The 17782-nt window shown below is 39.7% G+C and overlaps 1 protein-coding gene across 1 annotated transcript in view; it reads left to right on the forward strand.

Moving 5' to 3' along the window:
- LOC134341089 (histone-lysine N-methyltransferase 2A-like) overlaps window positions 1-14354 on the forward strand; it is a 272129-nt gene extending 257775 nt beyond the window's left edge. Inside the window, exons 34-35 of the mRNA XM_063038841.1 lie at window positions 9324-9453; window positions 14079-14354. Coding sequence (XP_062894911.1) covers window positions 9324-9453; window positions 14079-14354 — 406 coding nt within the window. The remainder of the gene's footprint in view (window positions 1-9323; window positions 9454-14078) is intronic.
- The last annotated feature ends 3428 nt before the right edge of the window (window positions 14355-17782 follow it).

The following is a 17782-nucleotide window of genomic DNA, read 5'->3' on the forward strand; positions in this document are numbered from 1 at the left end:
GGTAAGTTTTTCACACAGAAAGTGGTGAACACATGGAATATACTGCTGGTGATGTTGGTAGGGGTAGATATGATAGGGCCTTTTAAGAGACTCTTAGATAGGTACATAGAGCTTAGAAAAATAAAGGGTTATGCGGTGGGGAAATTCAAGGTAGTTTATAGAGTAGGTTATGTGGTCGGCACAACATTTTGGGCCAAAGGGCCTGTAATGTGCTGTAGATTTCTGTTTATGTGTTTTAGATTCTATGAATGTCCAAGGTTACATGTTATATTGGGGTGATAGGAAGGTAGGCGTGGCTCTGCAGGTAAAGAATGTCATCAAATCAGAAGAAAGAAATGACAAAGGATTGTAAGACGTTGAATCCTTGTGGGCTGAGTTAAGAAACTGCAAGGACAAAAGGACCCTGATGGCAATTATATCCAGTCCTACTAATTGCAGCTGGGATGTGAACCACCGATTCCCACAGGAAATAGAGAAGGTATGTCAAAAGGACAATGTATTGATAGTTTCAACATTCAGGTCGATAGGGAAAATCAGGTTGGTAATGATTCTCAAGACAGTGAATGCCTAAGAGAATGCCTATTGCATTCACCAGCAACTTTGATGTATGTTGCTTGAATTTCCAGCATCTGCAGAATTCCTGTTGAATGCCTAAGAGTTAGCTTTTAGGAACAATTTGTCATTAAGCCTACCAGGGTATCAGCTATACTGGACTGGGTGATACGTAATAAACTTTACACTTTATACTTTACTGTCGTCAAACAATTGGTACTAGAATGTACAATCATCACAGCAATATTTGATCTGCACTTCACACTCCCTGGATTACAAATATTAAATATTAAAGATATTAAAAATAGTTAGAATTAGTAAATATTAAAAACTTAAATTATAAATCATAATAGAAAATAGAAAAATGGGAAGTAAGGTAGTGCAAAAAAACACAGAGGCAGGTCTGGATATTTGGAGGGTACGGCCCAGATCTGGGTCAGGATCCGTTCAGCAGTCTTATCACAGTTGGAAAGAAGCTGTTGCCAAATCTGGCCATATGAGTCTTCAAGCTCCTGAGCCTTCTCCCGGAGGGAAGAGGGACAAAAAGTGTGTTGGCTGGGTGGGTCATGTCCTTGATTATCCTGGCAGCACTGCTCCGACAGGTGGTGATTAGGGAGTTTAAGGCAGAAGAACCATCAGGAGAGAGTGATTATAATATGACTGAGTTCAACTTGAAATTTGACAGGAAGAAAGTAAGGTCTGATGTAGCAGTTTTCAGTGGAGTAGGGGAAATTACAATAGAAAGGAGTAGGCCAAAGTAAACTTGAAGGAGCTGCTGGCAGAGATGTTAGCAGAGCAGCAATGGTGTGCAGTTCTGGGAAAAATGAGGATGGTGCAGGATAGATGTATTCCAAAAACAAAGAAATACTCAAATGGCAAAATAGCACAACCATAGCTGACAAGGGAAGTCAAAGCTAATGTAAAAGCAAAAGAGGGGGCATACAACATAGCAAAAATTAGTGGGAAGTTTTTAAAAACCTGCAGAGAGCAACTAAAAACATTATCAGAAGGGAAAAGATGAAATATGAAAGCAAGCTAGAAAATAATATCAAAGTAGATAGTAAAAGCCATTTCAAGTATGTAAAAAAATAAAAGAAAAATGAGAGTGGATTTAGGACCGGGGAACAAGGAGATGGCAGATGAACTAAGTTAGTATTTTGCATCAGTCTTCACTGTGGAAGACACCAGCAGTAGGCCAGATGTTGAAGGGTGTGAGGAAAGAAAATTGTGTGTGGTTAGTATTACAAAGGAGAAAGTGCTCAAAATGCTACAAAGACCTAAGGGTACAAGTCACCTGGATCAGATGAATTGCACCCTAAGGTTCTGAAAGAGGTAGCGTTAGAGATTATGGAGGCATTAATAATGATTTTTCAAAAATCTTTGGACTCCGGCATGGTGCCAGAGGACTGGAAAATTGCAAATGTAGCTCCACTCTTTAACAAAGGAGGAAGGCAACAAAAAGGAAATTATAGACCAATTACAGTCTCTCCTCTTGTAGGCTTATCTACATATTGTGTCAAGAAACCTTCTTGAACACACCTAACAAACTCCACCCCATCTAAACCCCTTGCTCTAGGGAGATGCCAATCAATATTTGGGAAATTAAAATCTCCCAACACGACAGCTCCGTTATTATTACACCTTTTCAGGATCTGTTTCCCTATCTGTTCCTCGATATCCCTGTTACTATTGTGTAGTCTATAAAAAACACCTAGTAGTTATTGACCACTTCCTGTTCCTAACCTCCATCCACAGAGATTCTGTGGACAATCCCTCCATGATGTCCACTTTTTCTGCAGCCATGACACCATCTCTGATCAACAGTGCCACACTCCACCTCTTCTGCCTCCCTCCCTGTCCTTTCTAACAGTAACTGGAGATGATTCAATATAATTTCAATAGTTACAATGACATAATTTACAAGTATACTGGGTTAACAATGTTTCCTTTGAATTACAGTACATATCAGCAGTTATAGATACCTCTGAATGTCCAGACACCTTTGTCATAAAGCAATTCAGACATATAATTTAAATGCTTTGGGACTAGGTATCCCAGATACTCGAAATTAATGTTGTCAGGGCTGTCTCTGTGTATAGAAATATACCAAATATACAAAAAAACTATTGATTCCTTATATCTGTGATCATTTTGATATTTTAAGGAACACCATTAGATTGGTCTGCCAACTTGAACTCAAGTCACAATGATTCTCTATGCTTTCAAATTCAATTTATTGCTTGCAAGTAGTGATAACCTGGGAAAATACAAACTTCTCCATTTTTGATAAACCATACATATGCCATTAGCAATGTCTCATTGTTTCACATAGTTGACTCATCCAGTTGTATCCCAAATTCTGTCTTTTGTAGCTCTGTCCATAGTTGATTCTTAATGTCTTCACTCATTTTATCAATGTAATGAGCTACAGGGAAATTGATATTAAATTACTGTATCTTTTTTCAGAACAGTGATGACCACTTCTGATACAGATTATCTTACAATTTGCTAGCTTTTTGGAAATGATATAACAAGCAATGAGACCACTGTCAAGGTCATTTTTAGCTTTTTTGGCAAATGACTCAAGTATGAAATGTTTTTCAAATGCTTCTTTCATCTTCTGGAAATGAGTAATACCCTTTAGTAGCCCTTACAGGGTGTCTTTACAGAAGTGTTTTTGCAATCTTGATGGTTTTATGGATTACTTAGACAATACAGTGTTACTATTGGATCCTGGACAGCGCTGTATCATTGCACGACCTTTCCATTGATCCGTAGAGAAAGTTAAGAGGTTGGACTTGATTTACAACTGTTAAATTGCATGAACTCATTCTGTGCTGCACGATAAGGGGAACTATTGGGAAACAAGATTGGTAATTTATGCATCCTCAATAATGTCTGTTTGGTTGGTAAGGTGGAATGAGATTGCCGAGTTTCAGACATGTTAATGATGTTAAAATAAATAAATGATATTAAAGTAAAATAAATGATGTTAAAAGTTCAGGCAAAGCCACAAATAGAAAGGTTGTGAGTGGTGGTAAAAATCTTCTGAGGTGTATATATTTCAGTGCTAGGAGTATTGCGGGGAAGGCGGACGAGTTGAGGGTGTGGATTGACACGTGGAATTACGACGTTATAGCAATTAGTGAAACTTGGCTACAGGAGGGGCAGGACTGGCAGCTTAATATTCCAGGGTTACGATGTTTCAGATGTGATCGAGGCAGAGGAATGAAAGGTGGGGGAGTAGCATTGCTTGTTAGGGAAAATGTTACAGCAGTGCTCAGGCAGGACAGATTAGAGGGCTTGTCTACTGAGTCCTTATGGGTGGAGCTGAGAAACAGGAAAGGTATGGCCACATTAGTGGGGTTGCATTATCGACCACCCAATAGTCAGCGAGAATTGGAGGAGCAAATCTGAAGAGAGGTAGCAGGCAACTGCAGGAAACATAAAGTTGTGGTGGTAGGGGATTTTAATTTTCCATATATTGATTGTGACTCCCATACTGTTAGGGGTCTGGATGGTTTAGAGTTTGTAAAATGTGTTCAGGAAAGTTTTCTAAATCAATATATAGAGGGACCAACTAGAGGGGATGCAATATTGGATCTCCTGTTAGGAAACGAGTTAGGACAACTGACAGAAGTCTGTGTAGGGGAGCACTTTGGTTCCAGTGATCATAACACCATTAGTTTCAACTTGATCATGGACAAGGATAGATCTGGTCCTAGAGTTGAGGTTCTGAACTGGAAGAAGGCCAAATTTGAAGAAATGAGAAAGGATCTAAAAAGCGTGGATTGGGACAGGTTGTTCTCTGGCAAGGATGTGATCGGTAAGTGGGAAGCCTTCAAAGGAGAAATTTTGAGAGTGCAGAGCTTGTATATTCCTGTCAGGATTAAAGGCAAAGTGAATAGGAATAAGGAACCTTGGTTCTCAAGGGATATTGCAACTCTGATAAAGAAGAAGAGAGAGTTGTATGACATGTATAGGAAACAGGGATTAAACAAAGTGCTTGAGGAGTATAAAAAGTGCAAGAAAATAGTTAAGAAAGAAATCAGGAGGGCTAAAAGAAGACATGAGGTTGCCTTGGCAGTCAAAGTGAAGGATAATCCAAAGAGCTTTTACAGGTATATTAAGACTAAAAGGAATGTAAGGGATAAAATTGGTCCTCTTGAAGATCAGAGTGGTCGGCTATGTGCGGAACCAAAAGAAATGGGGGATATCTTAAGTGGGTTTTTTGTGTCTGTATTTACTAAGGAAACTGGCATGAAGTCTATGGAATTATGGAAAACGAGTAGTGAGATCATGGAAACTGTACAGATTGAAAAGGAGGTGGTGCTTGCTATCTCGAGGCAAATTAAAGTGGATAAATCCCCAGGACCTGACAGGGTATTCCCTTGGACCTTGAAGGAGACTAATGTTGAAATTGCAGGGGCCCTGGCAGATATATTTAAAATGTCGGTGTCTACGGGTGAGGTGCCGGAGGATTGGAGAATGGCTCATTTTGTTCCGTTGTTTAAATAAGGATTGAAAAGTAATCCAGGAAATTATAGGCCGGTAAGTTTGACGTCAGTAGTGGGTAAGTTATTGGAGGGAGTACTAAGAGACAGAATCTACAAGCATTTGGATAGACAGGGAATTATTAGGGAGAGTCAACATGGCTTTGTGCGTGGTAGGTCATGTTTGACCAATCTATTGGAGTTTTTCGAGGAGGTTACCAGGAAAGTGGATGAAGGGAAGGCAGTGGATATTGTCTACATGGACTTCAGTAAGGACTTTGACAAGGTCCCGCATAGGAGGTTAGTTAGGAAAATTCAGTTGCTAGGTATACATGGAAAGGTGGTAAATTAGATTAGACATTGGCTCAATGGAAGAAGCCAAAGAGTGGTAGTAGAGAATTGCTTCTCTGAGTGGAGGCCTGTGACTAGTGGTGTGCCACAGGGATCAGTGCTGGGTCCATTGTTATTTGTCATCTATATCAATGATCTGGATGATAATGTGGTAAATTGGATCAGCAAATTTGCTGATGATACAAAAATTGGAGGTGTAGTGGACAGTGAGGAAGGTTTTCAGAGCCTGCAGAGGGACTTGGACCAGCTGGAAAAATGGGCTGAAAAATGGCAGATGGAATGTAATACAGACAAGTGTGAGGTATTGCACTTTGGAAGGACAAACCAAGGTAGAACATACAGGGTTAATGGTAAGGCACTGAGGAGTGCAGTAGAAGAGAGGGATCTGGGAATACAGATACAAAATTCCCTAAAAGTGTCGTCACAGATAGATAGGATCGTAAAGAGAGCTTTTGGTACATTGGCCTTTATTAGTTGAAGTATTGAGTATAAGAGCTGGAATGTTATGATGAGGTTGTATAAGGCATTGGTGAGGCCAAATCTGGAGTATTATGTTCAATTTTGGTCACCAAATTACAGGAAGGATATAAATAAGGTTGAAAGAGTGCAGAGAAGGTTTACAAGGATGTTGCCGGGACTTGAGAAACTCAGTTACAGAGAAAGGTTGGATAGGTTAGGACTTTATTCCCTGGAGTGTAGAAGAATGAGGGGCGATTTAATAGAGGTATATAAAATTATGATGGGTACAGATATAGTGAATGCAAGCAGGTTTTTTTTCCACTGAGGCAAGGGGAGAAAAAAACCAGAGGACATGGGTTAAGGGTGAGGGGGGAAAAGTTTAAAGGAACATTAGTGGGGGGGGCTTCTTCACACAGAGAGTGGTGGGAGTATGGAATGAGTTGCCAGACGAGGTGGTAAATGCGGGTTCTTTTTTAACATTTAAGAATAAATTGGACAGATACATGGATGGGAGGTGTATAGAGGGATATGGTCCATGTGCAGGTCAGTGGGACTAGGCAGAAAATAGTTCGGCACAGCCAAGAAGGGCCAAAAGACCTGTTTCTGTGCTGTAGTTTTTCTATGGTTTCTATGGTTTCTACATTGTGACTGGCTGCAGAGTCATGGAAATGTTATAAGAGTAATGAGACGACTATCAAAGTAAATATTAAAGTTCTTGGCAAATGATGTGAGTGTGCAATGCTTTTCAAATGCTTCTTTCATCTTCTGGAACTGAGTATTGCTATAGGTAGCTATTTCATTGCGTCTTTTATGGAAGTGTTCTTGCAACCATGATGGTTTAATGGCTTTACCGGACATTACAGCATTACAACTAACACACATTGCTGATCTGATGGGAACAGAATAAAACCATATTCATTGCACGATCTGTTGTCCGTAGATCTGTAGAGAAAGTTGTGAGGGTGTACTTGAAAGTTGTGACACTATCTCTGGTCAACAGTGTCACGCTCCCACCTCTTTTGCCTCCTTCCCTGTCCTTTCTGAAACATCTAAAACCCAGGACTTGAAGTAACCATTCCTGTCCCTGAGCCATCCAAGTCTCTGTTATGGCCAAAACATCAGAGATCCAAGATCACTGATCTACACTCTAAGCTCATTGGCTCTGTTCACAATACTTCTTTCATTAAAGTAGACACATCTCAAACCTTCAGTCTGAGCATATCCCTTCTCTATCAATTGCCTATCCTCCCTCACACACTGTCTCCTAGCTTTCTCTATTTGTGAGCCAACCACCTCTTCCCCAGTCTTTTCACTTCAGTTCCCACCCTCCAACAATTCTAGTTTAAACTCTCCCCTTAACCTTAGCAAACCTCCCCGCCAGGATATTGGTTGCCCTTGGATTCGAGTGCAACCCGTCCTTTTCGTACAGGTTACACCTGCCCCAAAAAAGGCAATGATCCAGAAATCTGAATCTCTGACCCCTGCTCCAATCCCTCAGCCACACATTTATCCTCCACTTCATTCTATTTCTATACTCACTGTCGATTGGCACAGGCAGTAATCCCGAGATTACTATCTTTGTGGTCCTGCTTCTCAACTTCCTTCCTGACTCTCTATAGTCTGTTTTCAGGACCTCTTCCCTTTTCCTACCTATGTTGTTGGTACCAATATGTACCACGACCTCTGACTATTCTCCCTCCCAGTGCAGAATATCGTGGATGCGATCTGAAACATGCTGGACCCTGGCACTTGGGAGGTATCCAAGTTTTTTTCCTGCGTCCACAGAATCTCCTGTCTGCCCCCTAACTATAGAGTCCCCTATCACTACTGCCTTCCTCTTCCTTTCCCTACCCTTCTGAGCTACAGGGCTGGACTCTGTGCTGGAGGCACAACCATTGTTGCTTCCCCCAGGTAGGCCAAACCCCACAACAGTACTCAAACAGGAGTACTTATTGTCAAGGGGTACAGCCACAGGGGTACTCTCTAGTACCTGACTCTTCCCCTTCCCTCTCCTGACTGTTACCCACATATCTGTCTCTTGTGGCCCCAGTGTGACTACCTGCCTATAACTCCTTCCTGTCACCTCATCACTCTCCCTGACCAGACGAAGGTCATCGCGCTGCATCTCCAGTTTCCTAACGTGGTCCCTTAGGAGCTGCAGCTTGACGCTTGGGGTGCAGATATGGTCGTCTGGGAGGCTGGGAGAGCCAAGGACTTCCCACATCTGACACAGAACACCGGACTCACACACACTCTTCCTTTCCACAATTAACAGAGGTTAACCTACCTCACCTCATTATCGCCTAAGCCTGTAGAGCCAAAGCCCTATCACTCTGCTACCCTCTCACTCTGCTGCACGCTGGATATGACGGTCTTCTTTTTAAGCTTTTTCCACTCTACTGGCTGACGTCACATGCCTGTGCAATCTTGCCTCCCCTTCACCCTAAGTGGTAAAATGCCTTCTCTCTGAAAATCCTTAGTGGTTCCACTCACAGCCTTCTTACTTCGAATCTTAAACCGTTGAAGAAACCTTGCCTTTTTAAACTTTTTAAACCTTTCCCTTTCCTCTGGTTTAGGGCTGCTTTGTTATCTTAGTGCCTGGACAGCTTGCTATCATTGAGGGAACAATGAATTCAAAATTGTATCATCACATTTTACTGACACGCAATATTAGTGTAGTGATTTGTCACCTAAAGTTTAATAGAAGTTGGATGATATGATGACAATAATCTGAAATGTGAGTAGATCAATAACTGAGTGGTTTAAAAATAAGAAAATTTGTGATTTGGAATGGCCAAGTCAGAGTCCTGTTCATGCAAGGTTTCCAAGACATACTGAAGGACTGTAGGGAGGAATGGTCTAAAATTCCTCCTCACTATAGAGCAAGTCTCAGCAGCAGCAGCTGCTGGAGACATTTGGTGGAGGTTGTTGCTGATAATGGAAGTTCTACCAGTTATTAAATACAAAGGTGCACATACTTTTACCAGCCTGGACTATGAATGATCAAACAATATATTCAATATAGATATGAAAAGTACAATTGTATTCTGTGTCTGCTGGTCTATTATTGTGATTTAGAAGAAGGCCAGTCCACATTTTATGAGTAACTAATGCAGAAAACCAGGTAATTGCAAATAGTTCACAAACTTTCTTTCAACTATATCAGTAGTATTGAACTTGATGCTGACCTATAGATAGGTACTGTAGTTTGAGACAGAATTTTCAAGATGTATTAGAAATAAATGGTTGTCACACTACGCAGCCTTTTCTTCTTTTAGCACATTGAATATCGGAATTTTACAGTTATTAAAGGGCTAATGAATCTTTAGAGACTTTCAAGAATCTTTAGTCTTCACTGTTAGGAAAAAAATAAGCATCCTCCACGCTTAATTTTGAGAATAAAATGTGATCTCATTACCTCTTTCATAATTTCCTCTTCTATTCTTTCCATCTTTCTAAATGTTGCAGGTCACCAATCCATGGACGGGGTCTTTTTTGTAAGCGAAACATTGATGCAGGTGAGATGGTCATCGAATATTCGGGTACTGTCATTCGATCTATCCTCACAGACAAACGAGAGAAATATTATGACAGCAAGGTGAGTTTCTGGTGCAGGTAGACTATAACCACTGTTCCGGGGATAGACATCGTTGGAATCATTGATTTGTTACTTTGCAATTTAATGAATCCTTTCTGAAGTAACACTGTATCTTTAGCATCGGCAACGTACCAGCTTCCTTGTGTTGTAATCAGCTGATCTTGTATTATTAACTCGCATCACTTTGCAATTTTTGATATTATTTTGTGCACCTGTGTTTTACTTATTGCAAATTCATTACTTATGCTATGAGACAGGTAGATAATGGAATCTTCAATCTAGTTATGGTACTGGTGAAGCATTCTGAAACAGGGCTGCTCTGGAGAGACTTTCTTTAAATGTTGTGCATTTCCTATCATTAGCGATTTTTGAGTATATTATTCCTGCAGAGTCCTGAAGAGTCACAGCCTTGACATTCTACTTACAGCTTTTACTTCTCCAAAATCAAATATTGCCTAAATAATTTCATGAAAAGAATAGTGACATTCATTCTGCTGTAAAATACTATATCTGTGTTGTTGCAGAAACCATAAAAAAATTTTTGAATTTCAGGCAGTAGAATTCACATCCTAATCAATAGTCTGATAATCCATTTCCTAGTATACTCAAAGGCTTTCCTTTGTATCGTCTTAGTTACCTACATTAATTTCTTTTGCACTACTGATAACTGCTCTGTCCATATAAACTTCTTATTGTGAAGTACCATTAATATTGATACTCCCATGGTTTACTCATTGATTACGCATCATGCCTAACACATATTTTCAAATTATTTATAATGGTAGAGATAGACATCCCCCTTCTGTTTCACCCCCTACCCCACAAGACTAGGATCTCAGTAGCAGGGGAATTTAGAAGCAATTGCAAATTCTGTGTATTTAATAGTAGAGGGGGGACAGAGGGGATGGGATGAGAGGGGAGAGAGAAAGAGGAGATAGGAGAGAGAGGGAGGGTGTGAGGGGGGCAATAGGGTTTGGGGAGAAAGAGGGGAAGGGTCAGAGAGCATAGTACTGAAAGTTGATCAGTAAGTACCCTTTGGACAGGATGGAGGATATCTTTGCAACCTATACTGGAGGAAAACACTTCAGAAAAATGGACATAGCTAAGGCCTAGCTAGAGATGGTGATGGAAGAAGAGTCCAAAATGATCTTTTTAGAACTTGCCAATTACTATAACAAGTTCCTGCCAAACCTGGCTACTGTGCTCCACCCCTTGAACTCATCACTATGGATCAGGAAGAAATGGGAATGGACAAAGCAGTGTGAGGTAGCTTTCCAAAAGGTCATGGTGAAGTCAGACACTGTAATCGCACATTATGATCCACACCAATCAGCATATCTTGCCTGTGATGCCTTGCCTTAGGGTAGTGCAGACAAGTCACATGTTATGAGTGATAGTACAGAATGCCCCAAAGCCTTTACATCATGTTCTCTTAGAACATGAAAAGTTGTGAGTGATTTGGTGTGTAAAATGTTTCAACCAGAAAAGAGCCACACTGTCTCAGGTCTACATGGTACCAAAAATGACTGGAATGCGCAGCAGGAATTCCAGTTCCCCCATTTTACTAGTGCTAGGATGTATTTGCCCTGGTCCGGGCTTGCCTTATGAGGAGATTAAGAGTAGTTGTACCAACCAAGCTGACAGCTGCAGTGTTGGAGGAGCTACATGCCGGTCATCTGGGCAGAATGAAAGTTGGTTCAGAGCTTTAATGGTAGCCTGGGATAGATCAGCAGTCCGAACAGCATGTCATGCACAGTTTGGTACGCCAATACATCCAGAAGAAGTGTCCAAAGCTGTCAGTACCACTTCCTGCAGTTCCACAGTCAACTTGTACAACCATTACAGAGGAGGCCTCAGAAACTGAGATTGTTTCACAGCCACATCTCACCCGCCAAACAGAGTGATCCCCTCGTCAGGAAAGATATTCCACCGAGTAAGAAATCCTCCACAGTGATTATATCTTTAGGATTGAGTGGGACAATTTAAAATGTACTTTGCTGTGGAAGTCTATGTAATAGTTGTATTATATGAATGTATATACACACAATGGAAGTTGCTGGCTCCATACTTTTCTTTCCATTACTATTACGTTTCGGAGTTAAGACATAATACCAATCAGAGAACCTTCCCTCACCTATGTGCAGGAAATTTCCAAGGAATTAGTCAGTCAGTCTTCTTGAATGGGTATGAGACAACATCATTCTTGGTAAATAAGCATCGCCATCCAGACCATGGACATCACAAAAGATCAGATTTTACATTTTTGGTGAACTCTCGGTCTTGCAGTTACTAAAGAAAATTTTGCTTTAAATTTGCTTACTTCTGAAAATTTGGCTGCTTTTTGGGAGTGAAAACAAAACTGTCCACTTTGTGATGTCTTGTGGAGGAGGTGGGTGTTGTCATGACTGGCATTAATCACATCAGTTGTCCTAGGTTTCTTACTGCAAAAGTTGCCAGGTGTAGGTTAATATCTGAAGAGGAATCGGTTGTATGCAGATCCAACCCAGATACATTTAAAAATGTTTTAAAAATCTAATCCATCACCCAACCCAAGACAAACTAGGGTGAGTGATTGATTTAATGGTTTAGACATTTTAAACAGGATTTATTGTGCTTCATATGCTGCGTGGAAAATCTTTAACAGCCATAAGGAGACTTAGGTTACTTTAAAGCAAAGGTAAATGGCTTTTCAGCACCACTGCTGGGCCATGTAACCATATAATAACATATAACTGCTCTTCTAACTGGCCTAAATCTCTCTGCAAGTTTTGGAAACCTATTTTATTATCCACAATGCCACCTATCTTAGTATCAACTGCATACTTAGTAATCCAATTTACAAACGCATTATCCAGATCATTTTTATATTTATATATACACATGCACAAACAACTTTGGACTCGGTACAGATCCCTGAGGCATACCGCTACACACCGTCCTCCAATCTGACACACAGTTATCCACCACTACTCTCTGACGTCTCCCATCCAGCCACTGCTGAATCCATTTTACTACTTCGATATTAATGCCTAACGATTGAACCTTCCTAACTAATCTTCCATGTGAAACCTTGTCAAAGGCCTTACTGAAGTCCATATAGGCAATATCCACCGCTTTACCCTCATCAACTTTCCTAGTAACCTCATCAAAAAATTCAATAGATTTGTAAAACATGACCTTCCACGCACAAATCCATGTTGACTGTTCCTAATCAGACCCTGTCTATCCAGATAATTATATATAGCATCTCTTAAGGATACCTTCCATCAATTTGCCTACCACTGACATCAAACTCACAGGCCAATAATTGCTAGGTTTACTCTTAGAACCCTTTTTAAACAATGGAACCACATGAGCAATACGCCAATCCTCTGGCACCATCCCTGTTTCTAATGACATTTGAAATATTTCTGTCAGAGCCCCTGCTATTTCCACACTAACTTCACTCAAGGTCCTAGGGAATATCTTGTCCAGACCCAGAGACTTATCCACTTTTGTATTCCTTAAAAGTGCCGGTATTTCCTCTTCTTTAATCATCATACCTTCCATAACTACCCTTCTTGTTTCCTTTACCTTACACAATTCAATATCCTTCTCCTTAGTGAATACCGAGGAAAAGAAATTGTTCAGAATCTCCATCTCTTTTGGCTCTGCACATAGCCGTCCATTCTGATTCTCAAGGGACCAGTTTTTTCCCTCACTATCCTTTTGCTATTATATAACGGTAGAAACCCTTGGGATTTATTTTCACTTTACTTGCCAAAGCCGCCTCGTATCTTCTTCTAGCTTTTCTAATTTCTTTCTTAAGATTCTTTTTACATTCTTTATACTCCTCGAGCACCTCATTAACTCCAAGCTGCCTATATTTATTGTAAATCCCTCTCTTTTTCCAAACCAAGTTTCCAATATCCCTTGAAAACCATAGCTCTCTCAAACTTTTAACCTTTCCTTTCAACCTAACAGGAACATAAAGATCCTGTTCACTTCTAAATTACCTCCATTTCTCTATTACATCTTTCCCATAAAACAAATGAAGGGCAGATGTGCATTCCCTTAGTCCCTTAGTTCCTTGATTCCGCTCATCATCAGAAACTTGGTTTTGAGCCTAGTTCCGTATTAAAGAAAGTGCATTTACCATTCAGATATCCACCTGTTTAGATAATGGACTAAAAGGACATTTTTTTTGTTGAAAGCTCAGCATGTTTAATCTTTTAAATGAATATGGCTTGGATTTTTTTTTTGTTTCTTGCAATTTTTGTATTGCATTTTATCGGTGATATAAAGTTTCTAATATTTTAAATCTCCTATGTCTATTAAGTTTAAAGCAATGCCTGGTGTTTTACTGAACTATATTGTGCCTTTGATCTTTTGTTTTGGATAAGTTAGCAATTGTGCTGCTACAATTAATAATGGTATATTTTGACTTGTGAATGGGACAACTTTGACATATTTGAATCAGACTGATACTGGGTGAGACCAAAATCAAACCTAGATTTGACACTTAGTCATGTACGATGATACAATTAATGTATCAGAGATGTTAATATCTAGTTGTGGGAAAGCCATTTACTTACAATGGCAAATATTTTAGTAACTTGTTTTCTGCTTTTATATCCCACTCACAGGGAATTGGCTGCTACATGTTCCGTATTGATGATTATGAGGTGGTGGATGCCACAATGCATGGAAATGCAGCTCGTTTCATCAACCATTCTTGTGACCCCAACTGCTATTCCCGTGTGATAAATGTGGATGGGCAAAAGCACATTGTTATTTTTGCTGTACGAAAGATCTATCAAGGTGAAGAGCTGACATATGATTACAAGTTCCCAATTGAAGATGCTAGCAACAAACTTCCGTGTAACTGTGGAGCAAAGAAATGCAGGAAGTTCTTGAACTGATAAAGTCTTGGGGGGGAGGGGGTGCAAAAATCCTTCATGAGTGACTACCATGATAGGATTACTGCGGAAAATAAAAATTCAGGGATGAAAATTTTGCGATTCTTATACTCCAGTGTGCAACCATATATATTCTTGATAGAGCACAGTTTTAAACACTAGTGGCAAAGTACTATTTAAATGTTTTCCTGCATACAAACCTGTTTAAAAAAACACTTCTGAGCTTTGTTTACTGTGAATAATTTGAGAGCTGCACATTAGTGCGCTAAACAGTTACAGCCTGTCCCATTCCAAAAATCTACAATTCTGTGCTTGAGAGTCAGCAATCCTACGTAAAGTAAATTTTACAGTCAATTATAGCAGCAGTGCAAGAAAATAATATGGAATTAGCAGGTAGTGAGTTGAATCTCATCTCTGAAAGGCAAAGGTTAAGATCAAGCTAATCAAAAAAGTAACCACTGTAACAATTCATGGCTGCGTAGTCAATGGATGCGCCCGGTTATTCCAGGGCGCAGACCTGGGCGATAAATATGGAAATCCTGGGCTGCCCAGACATCAAGATCCCCCTCTCGGCCTCGCGGATGTGGTCTAAAGGAATGCGAAGCAGTATATTTGGCATCAGCTTGGCTGCAGGAGCTGCCGGGAGGTGACGTGATACGTCATCCAACCGCCTTAGGGGCTCCACTCTGGAATTATGTAGGGTTTACTCCTTAGCCTTCTCCCGAAGATACCCACAAGGCAGTGGGATCCGTAACCCTGGATAGGGGCCCATACCGGGTACTGTCAGCCGGAGCCAGCTGAGCCCGGGACTCGTGTAAGGCAGGGTCGTCACACCCTGTAGTAGTGACATATGGAGCCACTACCCACTACCCAAACTGTAACAATAATGCACTAGAAAAGGTAGAGGAAATGCAAGGAGAATACAGGTTTAATCTTTGACCTGAAGATTTTAACCTGGGAGTAGATCTTTCTTTGCAATTTTAAATATAAGGAAGTAGAAAGTTTTCATAAACCTGCCATCTGATGATAGACACTGCTCAGCAGGAGAACTACTATAAGGATGGTAAGGAAGATAAGGAGAATCATGCGGTTTTTAAGGTGTCTAGTCCCGTGCAGTCACTTCAATCTGTCAAATTCATTCCTTTTCTGAGGCAGTTATTTCAGATTTTAAGGTTGTAAGACATTGTTCAGACTTTGAGTCATTTGGATTGACAGAAAAAAGATTGAAATTCTGCCTATTAGGTTCATTCATTTTTTTTTCCTCAGTCTAATAACTACTGCACTTTCTATTTAGCAAGTTATTTAAAGCTTTATGGAATCTAGTGGAAGGATGTTAACCATAAGCACAGGAGAATCTGCAAATACTGGGACTCTTAGAACAAAACTCAGAAAATGATGGGGGGAATCTCAGCTGGATAGGCAACATCTATGGAAAGGAATATTACACGGAAATGTTGACCTCCATATAGATAGTAAAGCACTGCTTATGTGCACTCAAATTGGTAGTCTTGAAAACTGCATGTGTTTTTTACACCTAGCTGGTATTGATAATTACACTGCCTGTTTAAAGTCCATGAGCTATGCAAAATGCACTAATTCATGATCAGACTCTTAAACTTTAAATGGTATTCATTAGTTAGTAATTCATAATGATAATTCATAATTATCATCTAGACTTCCACCAATATAACCATATAAATTTATGGTTTGTTTGTTCATTGATGTTTCCAGATCAATGGGAATAATGTATAACCTTAATTGTGTGAAGATGGGATAATTACAGAAGGTAGATTTAAAAAATCTCATTATCTAACCTTAATAAAATCTGAACTTGCCATAAACCTTCTACAAAAAAGTCATTCTTAATTTCATAAAAGTTATTTATACTGGCACATTGAATGGCACATAAATGAATATTGACAAAGAGATAAAAGTTTAAGACTTTATCACTGTAGTGAACAATCACTGATGTAGGAAATTGAAAAAATAAGAATTATAAACTTGGAGGCACTGATACTTTCTCAGAGGAAAATGTTTTTTTTTGTGTGATTCATGATTAAAAATACTAACTGCTACAATTGCTGACCCCTGGAAAACAGGCAATTTTTTTGACGAAATGAATGCATGTCAGGGAGGTTTCTGGAAGTGTCTTTAAAGACTTTGATGCACCCCAACCCCGCCATTCTTTGCACACTGCTATTTAGGTAAATGCAATACCTAATGTGTCTATACAGTAATGTATCCTGTTTTTCAGGTTACATTACAGCTGTATTTCATGCTTCCTAAAATTCATATTATAGCTCTATCTTATGTATTCTATTATCTTGATCAGAGATATGTTCACTCTTTTATTTAGCTTCTTATTTCTTCCAAAATAGCTAATCAGGATATTATACCTTATCTAAAGGAGCACAATCTTTGTTCAAACTTGAAAAATGCCATTGTTACATCTCCCACCCTTCATTTCTGTTTTCCTCTTCACTATAGACAAAAGTCTGTGTTCCTTTAAGCAATAATTAACAGCCAAACAAACTGATGGAAGGAAGATTATCAGAATTTTTTTTCTCTTAGTAAGCTCCACCATGCATTATTCTATTCAGATACACACCTCTGGAAAAATACTGGAGTTTTTTCTTTTTATATTCATTCAGTTGCTGCTATTATTTAATGACATCTAACTGCCTTTTGGGATCATGTTCCTTGTTGCTACAATATCAGCTTTTACCCACAAACAGGGGTACCCTACATAGGAAAGGATAGAGATGACCAATGAAGGACAGTGCACTTCATTAAGTGGCTGATTGAATCACCAAGGCAGCATACCTAGAGCACAGAAAGGCACACAGTTGTACTGTGGTGCTAATGTTCAGGTAATGGAGTTTTAAATGGATGGGTGGTAGGGGTGGGGAGTGAGCAGTTCTGATAGTCATGAAGACAGATACATGCTGTGCTATTGACAGCTGGATGGATGAATAATAACATCTAGCTGAAAGATTTTGTTTATCATTATTTTTAATTAAGTTTCATTGTTGCCAAGAGCTACAGACAGATTTCATGACAGTAAAAAAACCTTGATAAGCAGTAAACACAAGGAATTCTGCAGATGCTGGAAATTAAAGCAACACACATCAAAGTTGCTGGTGAACACAGCAGGCCAGGAAGCATCTCTAGGAAGAGGTACAGTCGACGTTTCAGGCCGAGACGTCGACTGTACCTACCTCTTCCTAGAATTGCTGCCTGGCCTGCTGTGTTCACTTGATAAGCAGTGTATAATTTGGTCTGTGTAATTCCTATCATGCTCAACTTTCTAACCTGTAGGGTGTTTCAAAAAGGGGCAAAAATTTGATGATCAGTTATTATGTTGCTCTTTTTATATTGTGCTAACTTTTCACTTTAAATAATTGAAGGAGTATATGAAGCAACAAGTTGTA

Source organism: Mobula hypostoma, chromosome Y, assembly GCF_963921235.1.
Source record: "Mobula hypostoma chromosome Y, sMobHyp1.1, whole genome shotgun sequence".
Lineage (NCBI taxonomy): Eukaryota > Metazoa > Chordata > Chondrichthyes > Myliobatiformes > Myliobatidae > Mobula > Mobula hypostoma.